This window comes from Paralichthys olivaceus, chromosome 2 (genome assembly GCF_024713975.1).
Source record: "Paralichthys olivaceus isolate ysfri-2021 chromosome 2, ASM2471397v2, whole genome shotgun sequence".
In the NCBI taxonomy this organism is placed as follows: Eukaryota; Metazoa; Chordata; class Actinopteri; order Pleuronectiformes; family Paralichthyidae; genus Paralichthys; species Paralichthys olivaceus.
This window is the reverse complement of record NC_091094.1, coordinates 11,492,583-11,515,911: the sequence shown is the minus strand read 5'-3', so window position 1 is coordinate 11,515,911 and position 23,329 is coordinate 11,492,583. Positions and strand designations below refer to the sequence as shown.

The window sequence follows — 23,329 nt, the reverse complement described above, 5'->3', positions numbered from 1 at the left end:
CAGAGGGAGGAGACACAGTCTGCGTGTAATGACACAAGTTTACCTCAGAGTCTGACACAAGTTTCTTATTTCTCTTCCCAGAGAAGAAATTAATGCTTTGAGAGACGGAATGGATGAGGATGTACTAGAGCGGCTTATACTGCATGTGTGCAAGCCGATATGACAGGATTACAAACCCACACCTTGTTTGCATTTATGTCACACACAGATAAATAATGCTAAGGTGACACTATGTGCTTCAAATCAAGTGTGTGACTGTGTGTCCACATGCAGGCTGACTCACCATGGTGAGCTCGGCCTCCAGTTCTTTGATCCTGTTCTCCTTCATGTCCATCTGAGAGCGCAGGATGTTGGCCGTCTCCGTGGCCTCCTTAGTCTGTCTCCTCAGGTCCCACTTCTCCCTCTCCAGCATGTCTTTCTCCTTCGCCAGGACCTTCACTGCATCCTCGCTCTCCTGGACAGGCACATACACACACGCACACAGACTTGGTGGTGAAAAACCTGAACTCGTCTCCTCTGGACCATACGCAGGATTATAAAGTCCCATTTATACACTTAAAGGATCAAAGATACTTAATATGAGCTGTGTTTGAATACCGAGTTTTATTTAAAGTTATTTCTCTTGTTGCAAAAACCCATCACATTTCAAAAGTAGTTTCTGATTCACTATTCTCAGCACGTCCACACTGGACTTGCTTTTGATCGGTTCCAATCGTTAAACAATTTGTTTCTAATGAGGCATCTTCACAGCAAATAAACTGACAAAGTCTCAGAAAGCTTTACTGAGCAGGGTTATCAAAACTTTACAATACAAATATTTAGTATTTTGACTTAAAAAGTTTAAAATCATATAAATCGTATTAATTCAGTTTCACACCAAACACACAGAGACATGATCATATATCTGCCAGTATCACTTTGGATAATGAATGTGTCATGACTAAAGATGGCTAAGATATTTTATAATAAAAAGTTTATAGCAAAACGTTTATCAAAAAGTATTTGTCAGTAATTATAACTTTTCTCCTGGACACTAAAACCTTTAATTGTTCACAAACTTAAACAAATCAATTAAGTTTGTTCAAATAAATTCAAAAAGTTCAACAATACAATTGATGAATTTTAATCTAAATAGCTCAATTCCTTTCTTAAATGAAAAACTTTTGGCCTCAAAGTTTTTCCATCATAACAATAACAAAACACCCAGTTTGATGATGTGGTGGAGCAGCTTGGGATCATGGGAGTTTTTGACTTTTAACTGACGTGTCATGTTCATAGATGAGATAATGTGTGAAAGTCTAATTTATGTTACACAGCAAAAAGGGAAGAATAAACATGATCCACCACTGGTGAACAACACGAACAGTGGAAGGAGCTGACTGGCTAAATGTTTATCAGTGTGTTTTTCCTTCGTCACAAACCGTTTGCTCCGGAATTTAAAGCAGAGACGGACCAATCCAAAGGTTAAGGAAATATGGCGCAAAAAATAAAGGCGTCCAAAATGAAACTGAAAATGTCTCTGGGTTTGAATATTGTTGGAAACATGAGCCGGCTGAGGGGGTGTGTGTTACCTTTCGGTGCTGGTCATAGTTGCGAATGAATTCTCGTAGCTGCTCCTCTCTGCTCTCCAGTGTTGTGTACAGCTGCTGCATCTGACTCACCAAGTCTGCCTTCTCCCCTTTTAGACGCTTACGGTCAGCTTTCATAGCTGCAACACAAACACACACTTTCACCACATGCACGTGCGTATGAAGGAGCATTTTAACAGAGGATTTCACTGACGAACACGACACAATCAAACCAACAAGTGAGTAAGAGTTTGATGTGGACCACTCAGACATAAAGCGATATAGTTGCAGCAGCGAGCCACTAGGTGACACTGTGCCTTCTGTTAATGAGCAGCAGCAGCTGGTGGTGGTGGTGTGTTGTTTTTTTTCTGTTCACACAGAAATGGCCTGAAGAAAATGATGTAATCATCTCAAAAGATAAGTGCCACTTATTCCTTCACACATGAAACTGTTTCAGTCGGCATGTGCACACTCTGATGGCTCATCCGTGACGAGACAGATTGGATCTGATCTCTTTCAACTTCACTCTCTCCCAGAGAAACCTCAACGGCGATGATGCAACCATTGGGGTTCTGTGCAGATGAAAAAAAAAAATAACTCCGGCGCTCTCCTGAGAGTTTGAGCTGAGGAGGAAGAGACGTGTCTGGCCCCTGTACTTTTCATAGCTGCACACATATGTCACTCAACAAGCGTTTCCTGCTGTCAACATCCAGAGTCTTCATGTTATACACATTCAAACCTGTTTTGCAGCAGTTGCACGGAGCAGTTTACAAGCTGGCAGTTGAACACCTGTAAATCTCCAAGCACAGGAGAGAAGCATGCGAGGAAACAGTGGAGTTAAACTCAACTCAACACGCAGTTTTCAGTTTCCCCTAAATCAATGCAGGACACTGACATTTTTTTTACTCCTCTCCCAACTGTTGGATTGCATAACAGCTTAATTAGTTTTCACACATAACATGAAACAAACCAATATTACCCAATCAGCAGCACATTCCAGTCCAAATATACCACATTAATATTCCACACTAAGTTTCTGTATCTGTGAGTGATGGATGTTAATTAAAATGAGGCGGATCTGGAATTTGCTTGGCAGCTTGTCAGGGGCGACGCCCATTTCTGAGACGGCACAATGTCGAAACACTTGCATGTAAACTCTGCCTAACGTCTCCCCTCACTAAACCTCCTTGAGCACATGTTTCACACCTTTGACAAAACTGAGTTACATCAGCTCGTCAGAGGTGAACCCCGAACCTGGATTTCAGGGTAAAAGGGAGCTAATGACATTTGGATTTAAACCAAAACTCTGAATATCTACAATGATGTCATATGATTTTGGTGCGGATAATTATGCTGTTTAATTTGAGTTACTATATTTATTCACATAAAAATTTACTGCGGTCCACACCAACTTTTACTCAGATGCACTTTTAATGATGCACAAAAACTGAGTTATAGTAGATTTAATTCAGCTCCAACAATTTCCTGCGTGATTTATATTCACACAAGTTACACTCAGCTGCTGGAAAGAAGGGAGTGTGGTGCTGACGTGAGGCAACCAGATGCCTGACCACTGGTGGGATATAACTCAATACATTTACTTTGTTACCGTACTTAAACACATTTTTCATGTATATGTATTCTAGTGGAGTAGATTTACGTTCGGATACTGTTCACTTTTACTCCACAACATATATCAGAATGTATTTTACTCCACTCGGTTTTTTACAAAGAGCTAGGACAGGTAACGTTAGACTCCGCTTCCTGTCGCAGCAGCACTCACCAGTGAAGAAACACCTGAAATGGATTCAGAGGAGGCTCTGTGACTGTTGCAAGAGGGAATAGGCTACTCTCGAAACATACTTTATTTTTGATACTTTCAATATATTTAAAAGCCTTTACCTTTACTAGAGTAGAAAAGTTAAAGTTGCACTTTTACTTTTACTTGAGTACATTTTTGTCTATGTATTTGTATTTTACTGAGGTAAATTGTGTGAGTACTTCCTCCACCGCTGTTTTCCCCTGACCTTGTAAGGCCTCTTTGGCACGGTCCAGCTCCTGCTCCTTGTCACCCAGCTGCACTCGGAGCTCGGTGGCTGAGAGCAGATTAGAGGAGCAGCCGCCCTGTGTGTCCTCCAGGTCCTTACTCAACATGTCCTTCATTTGCCTGAGCAGGTGGACCTCCTCTTGAAGCTGGGCTACCTCCTCCCGCAACAACACTGAGGGAGAAAGAGAGAAGAGAGTTGGGGAATTTGAAGTATGTGGCAGAGGAGGAATGTAGAAGGCAAAACGACAAGAGGATTAAAATCAGATAATATGAAAAAGTATGTAAAATGGAGATTGGCAAGCAGCTGGTTAGGGAGGAAGTAAAATCAAACTGCTGGAATTAAAGAGGATGGGTTAGATTAAGCTGCATATTTTAAAAACATAAGCTACACGTCAAACCCCCACAAGACTCACAGCTCCCCCTCACGTGGCTGCAGGTGTTGTGTAAATTTAGATAAAGGCTGAATGACATTCTCAGGTCTGGAACCGGGGAGAAGGTAGTGGGTAAGTGAGAGACAGTGGCCTGATAAGACTTAATAAAATATCAGCAACACAACACTGGAGCCGCACTCCTCTGTGCTGTGTTTTCTATCTGCTCTGAAACGCCTCCCGAGCCTCAGGGGGAAAAAGCAGGTGAGCAAACAGGAGCAGGGAACGAAGGAGAGGACACAGTGAACTCAAGTGTGAACTAATGAACAGGAGCTGGTCGACACGTTGCCCCGACAGAGGACAGAGAAAATGAAAAGGGTGAGAGGAGTTTCGGTTTTTAGTCCAGTCAGGGAAATCCATGGCAACGACACCGGAACAATATGTCATAATGATTTATATAGCACACATAAAGGTAGAAGGTCTGTTACAGATGGATGCACTTTTTTCATTAGAGCAGGGATGAATACGAGCAGTCAAAACTTTAAAGTCTGCAACTCCTGATGAAAAAAGTGTAAATTGTACTGTTGAGGTAATGAGACCTTAAAAATGAACCAGTTATCTGGAGAAAGCCCAGAAGAGGTGGAATATTACCTGTGCTAGTTAATTTATAGATATGTACTAGTTCTGTCTGTGTGTGTGTATGAAACATGATTGTTTTTCTGAGAAAGTGAACAATTTGGAGACAAAGACGCTGGGAGCTGGTAACGAGTGTTTCCCGCTGCATTGTGGCATTTTATGGACGAACAAATTGGTTAAATTCACTTTAAAAAACATTTGACAGATGAAGCAATTATGAAAATCTAATTGCACTTCGAAACTTGAATGCTTGTAAAAATCTGTGAGTGCCTGCATGTGTGGCTTTTATGATAGATAACAATGATAATAGTGTTCAGCTTTGGTAGCAGCTGGAAGCTGTAATGTTAAGTGCAAAAAGGAGAAAACTGTTGGAAAGATAAAAACTGATGTCCAAAATTAGTTCTCATAGTAGCCATGGGGACGTAAATGTAATAACTGGCCAGAAGATAGTCTCACATAAATAACTGGCAAATTATACCAAATGTTTTGCTGTAGACAATATTCAGACTGAGGTATCACTCGAGCGTGTAGGAATCATTGTCTGAGGCCGACAATACCAAAATTTGTTATCATGTTTGACCAGACTCATGAAATATATGTGCTGGTAATAAGAGTTAGTTTCAACGTGGGCACCAAAGATTAGGGTCACTAATTCAGGATCAGACCAAACAAGAAATATGGTATTTTATTGTGAAGTCACAGTGACCTTTAATCCCCATAATTGAAATTTTTTATCCTTGAGTCCATTTCTGCTAGATTTTAAGATGCCCCCTCCAGGTGTTGAGATATCAGGTCCACCAGAATGTCACGGAGGGACAACATATAAATATAAAGCCTCGGGCCACAGCTGTAGCGGCATCCATATTTGTATGCAGATTCCTATACTACTCATGTAAACTATGTAAAATGTAAGTGTGAGGAAGTACATTGTGTGTGTGTGTGTGTGTGTGTGTGTGTGTGTGTGTGTGTGTGTGTGTGTGTGTCTGTGTGCGTGCACGTGTGTCTCAGAGAGAAGGAGACAGAAGGTCTCAGCAGGCTTGCAGCCAGACGTTTGGGGCTGCAGAAGCTCCGATAAGAGACGAAGGGACAGTCCATCGGTCTCTGTCGACTCAGGACTGCAGAAACACGTGGAAGCTCTGCGTTGCATGTGACAAAAAGAGTTTATTTCCCTGAGAGAGAAATCTTTCACTGCCTTCTTGCAACCTAAATCCGCTTATTCATGTGTTTACCTATAGGCTCTCCTATATTTGTCACAGGGAGCTCAGCTGCTGCATTTGATGCTGCTGGACAGAAGTGTGCGTTTTTGAAGGGCTTTGTTGTGCTCGGCTTCATCTCCAACTCCAAACAGGCCGTTTAAGTCATCAGCTGCACTTGCTGGGAAGTGACAGTCAAACTTTCTCCTGGTTTTAGCGGCAGCAGTGTTTAGTAAATGAGTAATTCTTATGTTTTCCTGGAATTCTTACAGAGGTGCTGTATGTGAGAACACAAATGTCCAAGTGAGTTGCTCCCAACATTTCCAAAACTTTTTCTGCCAGGCCCCTTGTAAAATTTCTGGAAAGTGTCTGAGGGAACCCATTTGAGAATACAGAAAGGAAATATCCAGAAAAATTCACAGAGAGCAAATGGGTGTGTTGATGACATTTTTAGCAAAAAAGGAATTCAAATATCTCACGATGATATAGAAGCGCCCTTCACGTAAAAGACACCCACCAAGATGTCAACATGGAAAGATAACGGGAACTGTATGTTCTACTCCTCTACTACTTTATATGTTCTTCATATGTAAAAGACACCAGAAAATGTCCAGACCCAATATCCCATTTTCCAGAGTTCATGCCTGAAAACGTCTTTAGCTACACAAAATATTCAGCAGCTTATTGTTATGTATCATCACATAGTAACACACAAACAGTCATGTATCTCTCTCTGGTTTTCTGGAGGGGAAATCACAGTGAAGAAATCCTCACACGATCTCCCAATCTTCTCTGACCATGTTCTCATTTCACATCTTAGAAACGTGTGAAGGGACACAGATAGAAAAGCTGCTTCACTGCCCACTGGTCTGAATTTGAGCAGCTTCAAGAGAACTGACAGACACAAGACGTCCTCCTGTACTGTGGATAATTAACCTCCACACACACTGTTTCATGGAATCTACAAAAGGCGATTTGAATTGACAGGAGTCATATAAACCCAACACGTTCTCTCAGCTCTAAACCTTGAGTGGCTGTGCAGCGAGCCTGGCCAAGCTATTAGAGTCCACCCACACAAGGAGAGCACCGCAATCCTCCTCCTCAGCAGTGGCCCATTCAATTAACTGCTCGTCCAAGGCTCCCATTAGAGTGTCCATCAAAGCCAGACAGGACCAGGTCAAAACACACACACACACACACACACACACACACACACACACACACACACACTGATGATTAGGTTTGAGAGAAAGCAGAGGCTCAGTTCTCTGCTTGCAGGTTAAGTTAGGCCTGGTAATGTGTGAGATTTGTGGTCAAGGAGCTGAACTTGTCTCCTCTGGACCATATGAAGGATTAAAAAGGCCCCATTTATACACTTGAATGATCAAATATGCTTAATATGAGCTGTGTTTGAATTCTGAGCTTTATTTAAAGTTATTTCTCTCATTGCAAAAACCTGTCAGAATTTAAAAGTAGTTTTTTACTATAACTATTCTCAGCACGTCAGTTTTGATCATTGAGATTGGTTTCACAGAAAGTGAACTGACAAAGTCCTGGAAAGCTTTTCAGAACAGGGTTGACCTAAACTCAACCAAATTGTAGCCTGCTGCCTCATAATTAAGGCTTTTTAAGGTAAATCTTGATTTAGTTCAGCTTAGATATAGTGAAAGTGTCAGTCAATGAAAATTACCAAAAAAAAGCATGCAGATTGTTTTTGGCCAAGTTTTTATATTTTTTCCACAACCCAATAAAAAAGAGCTATAGCTGCTAAAGCATTGGAAAGATTTAGTGATGTACCTAATGACTATTAATATTATTGATTCTTAAATTATTCATTTGCCATTTAGTCTAAATGGACATATTAAAATGTCATGTTCTTTGCTAACCTCAAAAATATCTATCCATCCATCATATTATATACCATTTATCCCTCGAGGGTTGCGTGGGGGTCAGGGCCAATCCCAGCTGACATTGGGGCACACAGGCATGCAACATCCTACCATACAGGAACAAACAACCATTCACATTCACATTTACACCTATGGTCAATAAATAGTCTACAGTTAACACAACCATAATCTGCATGTTTGTGGATTGTGTGGGAGGCAGCTGGAGTGCCCAGGGAAAATCCACGAGAACAAGAGAACATGCAAACTCCTTGCATAGAGAGAGACTAAGCCAAACCAGGATTTTAATCCAGAAACCATCTTGCTGTGCAGGGACAGCTCAAATGCTGCACCAAATGTCCCATGCCCCCTAAATATTTCCTTCTACAATCATATGAAACAGAAAAGCTGCTTATCTTGTATTCAACCTCCCCAAGTTTTCCCAAACCTCACCTTTTCTCTGTTCACCACTGTCACTGCTCTCACCAAGTTCAAATCTCTGGTGCTGGCCTTCAGGACAGTGAAGTAAACAGCACCTCCATCATAACCCTGAACCAGACTCTACACCTCAGCTGGACCATTGTGCTCCTCAGCCTTGGGGACATTTAGCTTTCCCATCACTCAAAGGACATGTGTCAAGGCTCTTCTCCACGGCTCTGAAATAACCTGCACACTGACAGAAGCAGAGACACTGGCCAGTTTGACATCATGGGCTTAAAACCCAACTTTCAGGCAACATCTCAAAATCTCTTAGTAACATCGACTGATATCTTACAAATACATCATTTAAAAATAAGTCATTAAAATAATACAGCCCCTAGTTTGGATGATATCTCCCTCTTCCTTCTATGTTGTCTAAATGCACTGTAAGTAATGTTTGGACAAAAGCATCTGCCTGATGATCGTAATGTAAGTGACTATTTCATAAACAATGTCCACTCTGGATAGTTCACAGACCTCAGTGACAACAGTTTTTATAGGGACCACTTCATTTAATAAGGAAACAGAAAGTCATTCCAATAAAAACTTGGCAATGAGGTCTGTGGACCGTTTGTTTTAAATTATTCCTTTAATGCTGTGAGAGGCACAAATGTCAGGAATGTCAGGGACAGACATCATAAAACTACATGGCTACAGATACCACTGTTTGTTTTATAATTTGGGTGAAATGGCCTGTAACTTACCTTCAGAACCACTCTCCTGCATACATAATGAAAACCACAGTTTCAATGGACCAAAGTCAACCTGAAAGCAAAAGCCATGAAAATGATATGTTAGGACTGAGAAGGGTGTCAGAAATGTCTGCAGTGACAGCAGCCAACTGTTCTGCCCCGGGGACTGACGATGTGCACGATTGTCACTTTCCCACCTCAGTCTCCCTGACAACTCAAATCTGTGTAATTTTATTTTGTGCCGTCGTTCCGTTCAGCTATTTCTGTCCAAGACAAAGCCGGAGGCGTCGACGCTGCCCGCTCCCCCTTCTCTCATCTCTCAGGTGTAGTAACTGATAGTTAGATAACAAGGTCATACATTATTTTACATCTTCCCTACAGGATGTAGACATGCAGTGCTGTCATAACCGTCCTCTTGTTCTAACAGGCGACTCCTGGGAACAACATAATTACTGTATATTAAAGCTCTTAGGAACTTTTCTTTTTCGTTGATTTTGACGCCTCTGTGGACAAAAGCTTTGGTGTTTCCACTGCCACCTGTCGCGAAAACCTCGGTCCAGACAGCATGTGCATTTGTTTTGGAAGGAGTGAAACAAAAGACACCAAGAAAACAATGCTACACCACAGCTCTCTTGAGATTGTTTTCACTGTAATAATATAACCTGAAACAAGGACCACATCAGTTTACATCCTCTTAATAGACCAATGTGTCTTTTCTCTAAATGCAAACACACCTGAGTGCACGTAGCAAATCACGACAAGGGTGGGGTTCAAAGTTCCAATACTCCACATATTCATATAAAAATAAAGATACATCAAATATGAACTCTTTTGTGAGTAAAGACAATCTTCCAACATTATTAGAACTGATTTAACATAACCACTGAGTATTAAATACATTAATACAGATTTGCGAAATCCATACTCCCCCCTCCTCTTATTGTCGGCCAATAGAACATCCCACCTGAGACAATTCCAAGTCACACAATGTTTTGGGGTCTTAAAGTTGTCTGGAATATCAAACCACACCATAACACACAGATGTTTGCAGGTTGCATAGGTAATATCGTGATGCTCATTAAGATCTCATCCATCTTGTTTTTAAGAGACGTGGAGTTGGCATGGTACAGACTTGCTGGTCTGTAGGGGTTAGCCTTTAGCTCAATGTTTAGCACAGTCGAATTCTGTTTCCTCTCCCCCCACCTAAACATCGGCTTTTGCCAGCCTAACTGCCGTAAATCGTTGCTTTGACCTTGCGGGTAATCCGTCCCAGGGACAGACATTGAGAATTGTTTACAGAAAAAGCCAAATTCTCCCTGATTGTCTCATTTGCTGTTGTTGGTTAAAAAAAGCAGCAATATTTAAAAAAAGACTGTTTCATAACCAGCTGAAAAGTCCTTGTAGGGGCTTTCACATTGTCTTGTTGGACACTGGAGGAGTCAAGAGCAGAAAAAAAACAAGTGTGCCCTTACTGCTGTCAAAAAATGTTTGAATGTTTGAAGCCTCTTCCTGGAAATTCATGAGGCTGATGAAAACAATGAAAACATGGTTGTTGGAAACAAGAGCTTTAAGAATTTGCTCAAAGGTTTCTCCTTTCTTGTAACAGCACTGACCTTGTAAAAGGTAAAGTTGATTGTTATCATTATCAGTATGCAGTACATTACTGGATTGACTGTTAACTGTCAGTTTCAACAATGATTCAGACATAAAGCTTGGTTAGGTTGCTCCAGCTGATCTTTCATTGCTTTCTTCTTCTCTTCCTGCTGGTTTGGTGCACAGCCACAATACATTATCAATAAGGTGGGTGGGGAATTGAAGCAAAAGCACAGTCATGGCTCTCTGCAGAAAGTGCTGGGGGATGCTCTGATGTAGGATTACAGGGGGTTCAGCTAAAGCAAGACTTTAAAGCAAAGCAACACCGTCTTAAGGCGTGTTTCTCAGACAGATTCCTCTGCAGCAGATAATTATATCAGTTAACATGAGGACACCCTTATCAAAGATTCTTTATATGCACCATCCTTTATTTGCGTCATAAGCAGTACGACAAATGTTCAGTAGGGACACTCAGAGTGTAAAAAAACAAAAGCTTTTTCTGTAACTCACTGATAGGAGCAAAGCTGCTTTAAACAACCGGGAAAAGTCTTTAAAATGTCTCACAATGAGCTTTTCTTTCAAATGCTGCTCTTCTTGATCAACTTCTCCCAGAATTAACCAGCGAAAACATCAAAAACTAGTTCCCCAGGAAAGTGTCCTGCTCATGTGAAATGGAAAACATTATGTAAGAGTGGCGCTGCAATGCAGGTGATTGTGTTGACTCAAACTGTGAGTATCCCTGAGGGCGAGTGAGCAGGCCCTGTGTCTCAGTGCATGTGAGCTAAACAGTACCGCAACCAAAAATAATTCCTTCACCTCTATGATACAATGTACATTATCCTTTCATACAAAGTAATACAAAGTCATGACCAGAGAATCATAATCAAAACCCCAAAGAAACACAATGTTAAACTCAGCTTTTTACATTCAGTCCTGCACCATGAAATCAATATTAAAGACAGAAAATTGAAAATACAGCAACAACTCCAATAAAGACTCAAATTCCATTGTAAGCTTTAAAGATAATCTTCTTCTATTGCCCATTAGATCCAACAGAGGAATATTACAATTTTGCATGATTGTTCGAATAATTGATTAACATACAGATGATCAATGTTGTGTTTGTGAAACTGATGACAAAACTACAGCAGAGTTTGGGAAATGAACCCCAGACGTGGAGAAGAATCATAAGTTTTATCAAATGAGCTTTGGGATCATATATGTTATTTTATCTAGTCAGTTTTGAGCACATAGTTGAGATTATATTAGTTGAAGCAGTGCAGTGTTGTCCCTTGTTGCAGCTGGATGATTTGATTTGTGTGCGTACATGTGTATGTTGTCTGTTTTTTCTACACTGTTTTATGAGAGGAGCATATGTCTGCTGCAGCTCTGGGCTCTAATGAATAATTAATGACTAATTACAGTATAAAGATCAGTTGATATTGTCCTGGGAGAAGACAGCAGTCTGCTTCAGCTCCTGATTAAACACATCATGCAGGTAACACAGTGGCCTTGACAGGTGGTAAAAATAGAGAGTGGCTGGTCTGAAATAACCCATGTAAGTAATGTATCGAGGAGTGTGCAATAAGCCTGATTAATAATCTCTGTTGCTGTAGGGTCTTTCCCTTCAGATGTCATGTCTGTCTCAAGAAAATGAACTGCACATGAGAGGATGTGTTTAACAGGTGTCAGCAAAAACCCTCAGTTTCAAAGTAGGCTCTTATGTCTCCTATCATATCCTCTGTTTGCAGCACCGCTAGCGGCACAGCTCTAAGGAATGTACATGTCTGGGTGGATTGTCATAAAATTCTGTGCAGACGTTCATGGTTCACAGATGGTGAATATTAATGATATGGTGATGATCATAGACGCCAACTGGGGCTTCCAGGGTTTGAGCACCCAGAGAGGAGGCCACGTGTGCTAACAAAATTGTTCTGATTTCAAACTTTACTGTTTATGCTAGATTGGATCAATTGAAGTACCCTGCTTCAAACACTAGCCAGCAATCAGAGCATCGCTCTGGAGAGACACTTTCCTGAAGGAAAAAATAATAATTTCAATATTTAATAGTAGTGTGGGTCTATGTGTTTATAGTTGTATTTTAGCATGTGGACTTGTATGTATGCTTTAAATGTATGGCAAAAACTCCTGTCAGCTATGGTTTTTGTAAAAGTTTTATTCTGGGTGTGGGAGTCGGCCATTCAACTGTTTAAAGCACCAACCAAAATTGGTGCCTATATCGATGGTGATCCTCTCAAATTTCCTTTAAATCTACATTGAGAGAGTCTGGAAAACTGTTGAGTGGGTTATCATGAAATCTGACCACATTAATGTCAGCATTGTCATTGACATGCTAGCATTAGCATTTCGCGTAAAGCAGCATTGTGCCTCAGCACAGCATTGCAGGGTTGCTAGAATGGCTCTAGAAGAGAATCTATAAAATGGATCCTCATAAAACTACATATTGGAAAAACCTCTTTTTGGAGTTTCCCCTAAAATAAACATCTTGTTGACAACTCAAAACAACAGGATTTATGAAAGAATAGCATCAAATGAACTCCAAACCCAAATCTGACAGAAAGACACAAAGGATAGAAAGAGGGAGAAAAGCCTCAGAATGAGAGGATTCACAAATAAACACATTCATCCTGTCGGAGGCTTCTGCAGAGTCTCACATCACAGGGAGGTCAGGTGGGTGGCACAGGAAGGCTGCAGCGATTAGCAGCGTTTTTAAATCGAGGGTAGGACTATGTTTAGCATCTTTATTGTTAATTTGTACTCAGAACAGGAGGAGCCTGTGTAATACAGGAGCAGAGGTGGTTTGGACTTGTGTGGGCTGCAAAGATTTAAATTTGTCATGCTTTACAAATAGCAGTGACAGGCCTCACTGTTTCTCATACACCTCAAAATCCTCATTCCTGACAGCTCGACAACATGAGACTCTTAACACTGCACTTCCTGCATCCTGAAAAGGCCCCTGTGTGTTGGGGTCAGGTCCGTTTCCCACTCAGGGTATCACGCTGCCTCTCTATGATACACATTGACTTAAATAATGCATATTGCTGGCTCTCACAGCTACCTGACCAGAGTATTCACCACTTAATGGTAATTCATCTGTATCAGCAGCGAAGTAAAACTGTCTTTGTCAGCACATCTATACAATTTGAATATGGATGTTGATCATTTATAATTTTTTCCTCTGAAAAATGTACTTGAACACAAATAACATGCTAATATGGTTGGAGTATACGTGCTTGGGTCACTGGGGCAGATCAAAATAGTTGCAGCAAACACCAGGTCCTGCACGTTGCTTGTATAAATGCTCAATTCTGTTTACGTAGGTATGCAAGGACAGTATATCTATGAGTATCTTTGAGTAAACAGTATCTATTGGGAACAGCTTTCAGTAATTAATTGCCCATGGGTTTATATTACAAGTAAGGTCAGTGCAAGGATGCCAAGTGCAGAAAGCTGTAATTGATTCACACTTTCATTATGAGCAGGTTAGGCTCGCTGCCAAGGATGTGCCACTGGAACTTGGATGAGGCTTTTTCTAACACTACGTCAAGGTCTGCATTTTGAAAAACATACCCTAACTCTGCCTTGACAGCAGTTTCATTCACTGTGCGTGGGTTAAATATGCGCGACATGAATTAGCCAGACATTGAGCAAATTCACCAGGTTGACATGGAGGCAATGACCAGAAAACAGATCTAATTAATGTAGTGAAAATGAGCTGATGGGAGCATATGATCGGTGGATATCCTTGTTTAGTCACTGATGGTGATCACACATGAAGATATAGCGGCTCTATCTCTCATTTCAGCCAATGTCCCCTGCTCGGCTCTATGCAGAGAAATGTACTATGAGGAGACGTTCTGTGGACACCACTGTGTGAGGCTGACATTTTAAACTTAATGTAGTTTTTTAAAATAAATAGTTTGACCTTTACAAGTTCACTTTCTCGTCAAAAGTTAGGTGAGGAGGTTGATACACATTTTTAAGTAAATATATCACTGGAGCAAGTTTAGCTTAGCTTGGCTTAGATTAGCATAAAGACTGCAGTTACAGGGGAAACATCAGGTTTTAACAATGTGATTATGCAGCAAAGATTTAAAAGTCTTACTAGATAGCTTTAAAAGGTGCTTGAAGGCAGATTTCCTTACTCTTTGAAAAAGTAAAGCTAACTTTGCATATTCCGATGCTCTAATTGGTTGTAGGTCTATCCAATTGTGTGCAAGTACATTTCATGACCATTGATAAATTGAAAATCAATGAACAACTGAGAAGATCCAAGCTATGATCCCATATGGGCAGACACTGGAACAGAGCCTCAATATCTATAACGAGTGATCAGAGGTGTTGTCCTCAATGTCGCCCAACGTGTAAGAGACCACTGCAGAACAAAATGCCACAGGTTGTTGTTTTCTTTTGAATCTGTAGTGTGAACTGAACTGATATGTTTGAAACAGCAGAACCAAGTCAGCAGAGAACTGGGAATATACAAGATTTGATACATGACATCCCTCATGTTCTGTAGCAGAATAATCCAACAAGCTGCATGTAGCTGGAGCTGCTAATGAAGTTATTAGATTATAAATTATAAAAGTCTCACTGATGAGTTTAAACTTACAGCAACAAACACCTGCTTTGTGCTCATTATCTCTGAGTGTAACAGTAGTGGAGATGATGTTCTTACTCTATCAGCTCACACAGAGAAGGAATATACAAGTTGTGCCACGTGTCATCTCTCAGACGGTAATGGTGTCATCAGCCAATTGGTCAAGCTCATCATCTCATCGTGACCCCAGTTTGCACAGTGCATGAGCCAGAGTAGAGGTCAAACGAAATAAAGATATATATCTATTCAATCAAAAACTACCACAACAACTATGAATGTAAAATCCTGTTTATGTCATATGGGCAAAGAATAAAGATAATTTCCCAAAGACAGATTCTTGTTCCCTGGTCTTAAAAACAACACAAAACATGTCTCTTAGCATCGTCAATCAACCACAATGCACCTTCAGTTGCTGGATAATATTTCTGGCCTTGTAGATATTATTGTCCCTCTGTGCTATTTTCTCTCATGTGAGCTTTAGCATGTCTGCTGAGCAACTGATGTATAATATTCTGTAATACTATTCACTGTCTGACCGAAAAACCACAGAATACAATGCTGACAGAAGATTAACAGATTAGCATGTTATTCATATGGACATGTCATATCTAGGTCAGAATGTGGTTCTGATCTGCAAAACGTAACGATAAATAAGTCTCGGATAAAGAACAGATTTAAATAAATCTGAGTTGATGTATAAAAATAAATTGTGTAAAATAACCCTCAATTTATATTTTTGTAAATATAATGTAATCGACCTGGTGAGGCAGTGTTTGCATCGACATCGATTCTGGGGAAATTATAACAAGGAACAAAGTCGTAGTTAGTTTGAGTAATTTGGACTAATTCAAATATAGTGTCATCAATAAATCAAATTCTATACACCGCTATAAAAAGTTGTAAAGTACCTGGTATCAGTAGCTGTTAAATAAATGTGGTGAAGTACTTTCAAAGAGTTCCCTCTGCACATCAGCACAATACAGGTGTTAAAGGTACAGTGTGTAGAATTTAGTGTTATCTAGTGGTGAAATTGCATGTTAGAGCTGAAAATCCCTCCCCTCCCCCTCCCCTTCCAAACATGACTGAGAACCTATGGAGGCCTTCAGTTGTCATAAAAACTCAAAAGGTGTTAAGTTTGTCCCATCTGGACAACTGTTAAAAACATGGTGGCCTCTCAATGTAAATATAAAGCATTTCAATATAAAGGGCCCCTTCTAGGATAAAGAAAACAACAATTCATATAATTTTGATGAAACAAACTAGTGAAAACATCATGAGGATTATTTTGTATTCAATTTGTGCAAAATAAAATAAAATCTCACCTAAATCTTACACACTGAACCTTGAACCAGCATAGTATTTAAGATGTAGGTATACTAAACTTGTACTTAAGTAGAGTTCTTGAAGTAAATGTTGTATACTCTCCAGCACTGAATACTGTACTGTTTGTATCACATATTATTTCTATGACAAACATTGGGAGTTTCAGTCATGTGGTTTGGTTGTGACTCTCAAATTCCTCAGACAATTTCAACATGGACAGTTACACACAACAATGTCAACTTACTCACTCACACAACACTGACCCAAGTCAGTTTCATGGCCCACCCCTCCACCCTCTCAACACACAAACAACGTCTTCACTTACTAACCCCCCCTCCTCTCTCTCTCTATGTCTCCTTATCTACCTGCCTCTCTCTGTCACTCACCGGCCTTCCCGTCCTCATTCTCCGACCTCATGGCCTCCACGGCACAGGCTCCACTCGACTCCACTGTCAACTGTGGTGTTAGTTCTCATAGCAGGTAAAAAAAGAAGAAAAAGAAAGCAAGCACACAACCTCTCTAATGTACAGGCTAGTGCACACACCATTCAAACCAACACACACAACACACCACCACAGACAGCCGCTCCCAGCCCTTCTTGCTGAGGCTCCACCCAGACAGGTTACCAGGAAGTTGTTTCTCCCAAGAGCCACTCAGCTACATTTCCTCCTCTTTCTCTTTCTTATTATCAGTTTCTTTCCGTCTTTCTGTATACCTGTTTAGCGACACGCCCAGAAGCAGCTAGGACAACTTTCACCCGACGCCCACATTACAGCTTTTCATCTTTTCTCCCCGACTGATAGAGCACAAACGAGGAGGAGGGGGAAGGGAAAACAGGCTGCAGCTCAGGCCTCAGGTAAAGCAGCAGGTGAGACAGTGGAGCTGTGACTCCACCTGATGGCCATGAGCGAGCAGAAGCCAGAGTGTATTATTACACTCACAGACTAAACACAGAACAATACTCCCCTCTGTATGAGAGCGACGCGCTCCCTCCGAGCTCACGTTGCCTTTGTGGCCCACGAGAGTTTATATTACTCACTTCCTGAATGTGAATGTGTGTCTTGGCCAGAGGAGCAGAAGGAAAATAAACTCTGAATGAAAATGCTTGATAAAGGAAACATGACAAACTGGATTATTAACACGAGTTCTGCCATGTTTCTCTTTAACCAGTGGTTTTCCATGGACTGGTCCATGGCAGAACAGCCTCATGTTCAACGGAAACTTGGACACGTGCAAATATGGTCAGTAGAGAGCAGAGAGCCCAGACCCAACAGTAATTTAGTTTGCACAAAGTTCTCAAACTAAATATATATAAATATAAACCACTGCTACAACATTCAATGGGAACCTATTATTCTCATTTCTAGATCTTATTATTTATTCTTGAACTCCATTAGTGTATCTTAACAATATATACACAATACCCCCCCCCCCAAATTTTTTTTTAAAAATCTGCTACATCCAAATTGTTTTTGATCTGCACCAAAATGCACACACATAACACACATTTCAGAAATGAGGGCTTGTGCATTTCCCAGAGTTTGCCTTTCACATATGAAAAATGCAGCAGAAGATTGTCCGGGTCACGAGAACAAGGACATGACCACAAAATTCCGGCGTATAGGGTGGGATTTAGGTAGAACATGTGCTAGACAGGACATGATGTATGAATTGAATCATGTTTCTGTTCATAACCTGAATGGGTTCTCTTTTGGCCCATGTCATATCCTTCCACCCAGTTTCATGGAAATCTGTCACGTAGTTTTTGCGTAATGCTGCTGACAATCAAACAGTCAAGCAGTAAATAAATGGACAGGGGCAAAAACCTAACCTGAAAGGTAATAAAGTTAAGGCTCGTCCAGTTTGAAGCTCAGGGCTCTTTGGGCCTTGAACCCTGAGGGACGTACAATCCGGTGGTTTGAGGAAAGAGATAAACTGAATTAATTCAGCCTGTAAAGCTCGACGGGATATGAACTTATTATGGACACTTTAATTTATGAGCACCTGAGTAACACAACTAGCGTACTAAATGGTGTGTGTAAACATAATGTGTGTTTGTGTGGAAGAGAAATTTGACCTAAAACTCTTGCATTTAAAAGATGTGACAGCAGTTCAGAGCAGTCGTGACACTTGTCCTGCTTGTCAGGGGCTGACGTCCAGCGTTTTAGCTGCGTTCAAAGATCAGATGTGTTCTAACCAGACACTTGTCACATGAGGCAATGGATCTGTCAGTCACACGCTGACACCTCAAGGACTACTGGCAGCCTCATCCTGCCTGAGATCAGAGCCGAGACAAGAGATCGTAACGACAACTCCTCTATAGTGGACAGAATTAACATCTCATCATGAAGGTATAGTGCGAGTGCAGATTTTTCTCAGAAGGACTTCTGCATCTCATATCAACTTTGATTAAATTGAACCGATCTGCACACAGCTGCTTTCATATGAATATGGGTTTTTTAGACTACTTAATTCCAAGGTCATGCAGCAGCCTCATTCACAGTGTTGCTTTTATCCCGACAATTCTTCAGTCTGAAATGATCTGCTCCTCAGTGTCCTCACTCTTCAGATTAACTCCCCTGTATCACCGTGTCATTCATTTGCTTTGCTCACATTACAGCCAGGAGAAATCTTAAAAGCCTCACTTTCTCCTACCCTGTGCTCTCTATCGCTGTATTTCTCTCCTCTCTCAGCTGCAGACGGTTGACCCGTCAGTCTGCATTATCAGAGCTGGGGGAGCGTTGATAGAGAGCAGGGACGGAGCGGCATTAAAATATTAGCTAGCCTTGAGAGGAAAGAAGAGAGAAGGTGGAAAAAAGCAGGGGGAGAAGGAGGAGGGAGACTGAAAGCAGTGATGGACACTGAGGGAAAGAAGAAGAATGAGTGACTGAGGTCACCACTGCCACTGCCCGTTGTTGATGATAATAACATCAGGCTTGTCTAATAGCCTCCCAACGCGCTCTGCCAGCTTCTAGTGGCTCGATTGGATGAAAAGATTGGCATAACTATTACTCTACAGACTCTTTACAATAGAGAATAACACTCATCTTTATGATGAGAAGAAGAAATGGACTTGGGGCTTATAGATTAAGCAACAATACACATGCGATCAATAGACTTTATGATCAATACCTTTTGTGGTGCGTATTATTACCGCCTGGTCAGTTTGATTACTACACACGAGGGACTGAGCGAGACTATTATCCTGAGCCACGCGGCCGCCTCTATAGGACATTTTATTTCTCAAACTCATGACAGTGAAGGGACCTTGCTGCAGTGTAATAACTGTAACATTAGCGCTATAAACTTTAATAAAACTCTGTTCAGTTTAAAGCTAATTGCAAAGTGAAATGTTTTTCTCTGGCAGGAAGTCAGGGCCGGTGCTGCAGGATAAGTTTGGGGGACCTGCGTCACAGTGGATAGACCAGCTTTTGTAAACCTTTATATAGTCTATAAGTTTAAGGCACTGTCTTAATTACTAGAATCAAATCATACAAAAGTTCAATTAAATTCAACAACTAATTATTTCTACTCTTGTACATACGTGCTTTGCAGATTAATTTATGCTGTGAAAAGGTCTAACCCACAACTTTTTAATCGTGCCATATTTAAAAAGATTTTGATGTTCCTCATCTATCTACTAACTCCAGAAATCTCTGCCTGTCTGTATATGGAACACATATCTCAAGAACTGTTTATCTCATCAGTATTACAGTTGGTATTTGCAATGTTAAGGGCCTGAGGACGTGCAGTGATTGAATTTGGTGTGTTTTCGAAACAGGATACGTTCAATAATGACAAACTTTGAATAAAGACTAGCTCTCTGTAGCAGCAACGGCTGAGACTCTGTGTTGCATACGTACTAATGTCAATGTTGTAAGTTTAGGATCCAACAAACCTGATAACCTTCACTTGTGGCCCTGTCGTATTAGAGTCTCAGTTGCAAGCCATAAATTAGCAACCCTAATTCAGCTAATGACGTATGACTTTGGGGGCTCCCTAGTGGCTGCAGGGTCCCAAGGAGCTGCTCAGTTGGTTTGTAGGAAGGGCTGGCTCTGAAGTCAAGCAGATCTCACAGTCCTTTGTCGCTGTTCTTTGTATGTGCTGACAAAAATATGTTATTCAGCCGCGATGAATCAAAGCTTGCAGTGATATAACTAAGGCTCTCATGGTCAGGTACCCAGAGCTGATGGGTCTCAGCCTGAGCAGGGCCCATTCCCCGGAGTTAACCTCCCCGTCAAGCCGACAGCTTTGTGTCTTTTAACTGCCGGGATAAATCAGTCTGCACACGTCCCGCTGTCACCAAGACAACACCTTATATTTTCCAGCAACACCGTACCTTTGCCTAGCGAGCAGTCTGCAGTGCCAAAGTCCATCAGGCTGGATATCTCTGTCGGGTAGCACATGTCTGTCACCACCGTCTTCTGTCTGTGATGCACTGATGGATCTGCGGGGGACAGAAATGATCAATGAATGCAATGTCACAGTCATTTAAAATTGTTACACAGACTTGTCTTCAAAACGTATTATTTACATTCACACAGCCAAGTACCAAGGCAAAGATGTGACAACAATAAGAGAAGTGTAGTGCTGGTGTGTACAGCCGTGGAGCCTTAGAGCTGCTCTGTAAAATCAAGTGATTCATTCTGACATGATGTCGATTCGACACACACCCCTGAGCCATCAGACAAATATGAACCTCTCAGACAAATCACTGCAGCTGTGATCGGCATTTCAAACCAATAAGAACACACACTGAAACAGCAATAATGCATTAGTACATTCTTTCATTTCCTGGCTAACTTTTAACTCATTTCAAGAGAATCAATTTAGACAAGTTGTTTTGAATCTTCCCACATTTCCTTTGTCTCATCTTTCCACAAACAAAATCCATCCATTTAATATTATACTTTTCTTTAGTGCCACTCTGACCCATTTTTCTGCTCCATACATTCAGCTAATGACACTGATCTCTGAGGTTTGTCTGCTCGTCCTTTTCTCTCCTTTCAGACTCTTTTCTTAATCTAATTCATTCTAGGCAACAACAAAAAAACAAACCTCTGTACAGATCACGTTAAACATCTGGTTTGTTGCCTGTAGGTAAAACCAGCTGATCAGGACTGATGTATTAGTATATCTATTAGTTTTTCACAAAATAATTCTGGCATTTTGTTTACATATAATAGTTTACATGCATAACAAAATACTTACTGCTAGGATAGACATTTATGAATCTCACACACAAGTGTGCAGAATGAACAGCGTACTTATCTTAATTCTTTCAAGAAGTCACCAAAAGAAAAACTATGTATAGGGTTAAGGTGATGTGATTGCTTCATTGCTGTTTTTGTTAGTCTTGATAATGATTAGTATTCATTTTTGGTGTATTATTATTGTTTGATTTTATATTATAATTATTATTTTATTAAATTGTTTTGGGGTTATAGCTCTGCCTTGAGGCACAGGTAATGGGAACTCAAAGATATAAACAAACTGTATTGTGTCTTCAATGACTTTGAGAAGAAAATAGCTCACCTCCACATGTAAAGCATTTATCAGGGAGTTGTGTGTGTCGCAGACATCATTACAATGGAACAGATTCTATCTTAGAAAAGACTCCTGATCCTGCTATTGATCTGAAATCTTTGTACTGAAAGTAATTCTGCTGGTATGGTATTCATCCCTCTGAGGCTGTAAATGTCAGATTTCATGTCAGATAAGCAACGACAGCACCTCCAGCAAATACAAATTAAACTTAAATTAAACATGTCTTCTAGTTAAACCACGATCCTCATCTATGAAGACAGCAGTAAGCAGCTCCCACCAGACGACTTCAGCTGCACCATCTGCACAGCTCCTCTTCCACAACAAGGATCTCTCTACCCTCCGAATCTGCATATTTTAACAGCTTCATTTTCATGGCCGTATGGTATTTACCTAAACCCACGACCTTTCCCTCCCTAATCCCCTCCTTCTACCTCCTGACCTGTCGATAACCGTTGAGGTGTGGTTCAGCTGACCTTTCCTCTGGCTTTAATATGGAGATTGGACAGCAGACGGGCTCCACTTTACTTAGCACCAACGGTAATGAGAGCGAGAGGATAAAGCTGCGGGAAGTGAGACTAATTCAAAGACCATCACGACATTTAGCTGAAGGTGTTGGCTCTTATTAAACTTAAAAATAGAGTTGTCAGAGTCATTAAGGGAGCTGGTATTTAAAATGTAGATGTAAATGGAAGCTGTGTATCGATTGTTACATGGGATTCTGGATGTATTCCTTCCCCATGTGTGTCACCATGTTTCATCTTGGTACATCAACATGTTCTGATTGTCTGAGCTTGTCACTGGTTCATGTGACTTCCCATTCCCGTGGGCAGTATTGATTAGCCACAGCCCATTGTATTTCAATGGGAAAACACCTTGCCATTGTGTCTATGTCTATGTCAGTGCTGCAATGCATATGAATGTGCATGAGGCAGAACAGGAACATCCCTGAGGAGGGAGCAGTTTATCTGCCACCTTGATTCTGCCTGGTTGAAACCACAAACTGTTAGTAAAGACAGATGACGCGGTTCCACTTCCTGCCGCTATGTAGAAATGAAGCCGAAATATCTCTGATACAAATGCTGCTATATTGCTCGTGTGAAGCCTCAGTTTGTGCAGGAGCAATCAGGAGATGGAGCCGAGGTATCAAGGTCCTGCTGATACACGTACTCAACCAATCATGAGTCAGTCTCAGATGTCAATTATGATGTTTCACCCGGTTTCATCAAATTAACTTACGGAACTTATCAACTAATTAAAACCAAACCTACTAGTAAAAAAAAGTCTTGATTGAACGGTGTGATAAACTAAATAGAAACCATGTTTGACTTTTTGGTTAGTTAGTCAAAAGTGAAGCTTTTGAGTGGCTGTCATGTTC

General features: G+C 40.9%; 1 protein-coding gene across 11 annotated transcripts in view; it reads right to left on the bottom strand.

Annotated features, from left to right (window-relative positions):
- kaznb (kazrin, periplakin interacting protein b) overlaps positions 1-23,329 on the bottom strand; it is a 105,837-nt gene that overhangs the window by 10,250 nt on the left and 72,258 nt on the right. For 8 of the 11 annotated variants that reach the window (XR_011244735.1, XM_069535697.1, XM_069535700.1 and 5 more), the window contains 4 exons: positions 20,747-20,854; positions 3,596-3,787; positions 1,572-1,708; positions 284-454 (listed from right to left, as the gene is read on the bottom strand). Coding sequence is in view for 10 of the 11 variants with exons in the window: in XM_069535697.1 (XP_069391798.1) it covers positions 284-454; positions 1,572-1,708; positions 3,596-3,787; positions 20,747-20,854 (608 nt within the window). In the remaining variant the exon portion in view is untranslated. Of the gene's footprint in view, positions 1-283; positions 455-1,571; positions 1,709-3,595; positions 3,788-8,151; positions 8,335-16,793; positions 17,053-20,746; positions 20,855-23,329 lie in introns of those variants that run through there. The other 3 variants (XM_069535709.1, XM_069535747.1, XM_069535716.1) reach the window with 3 other exon arrangements.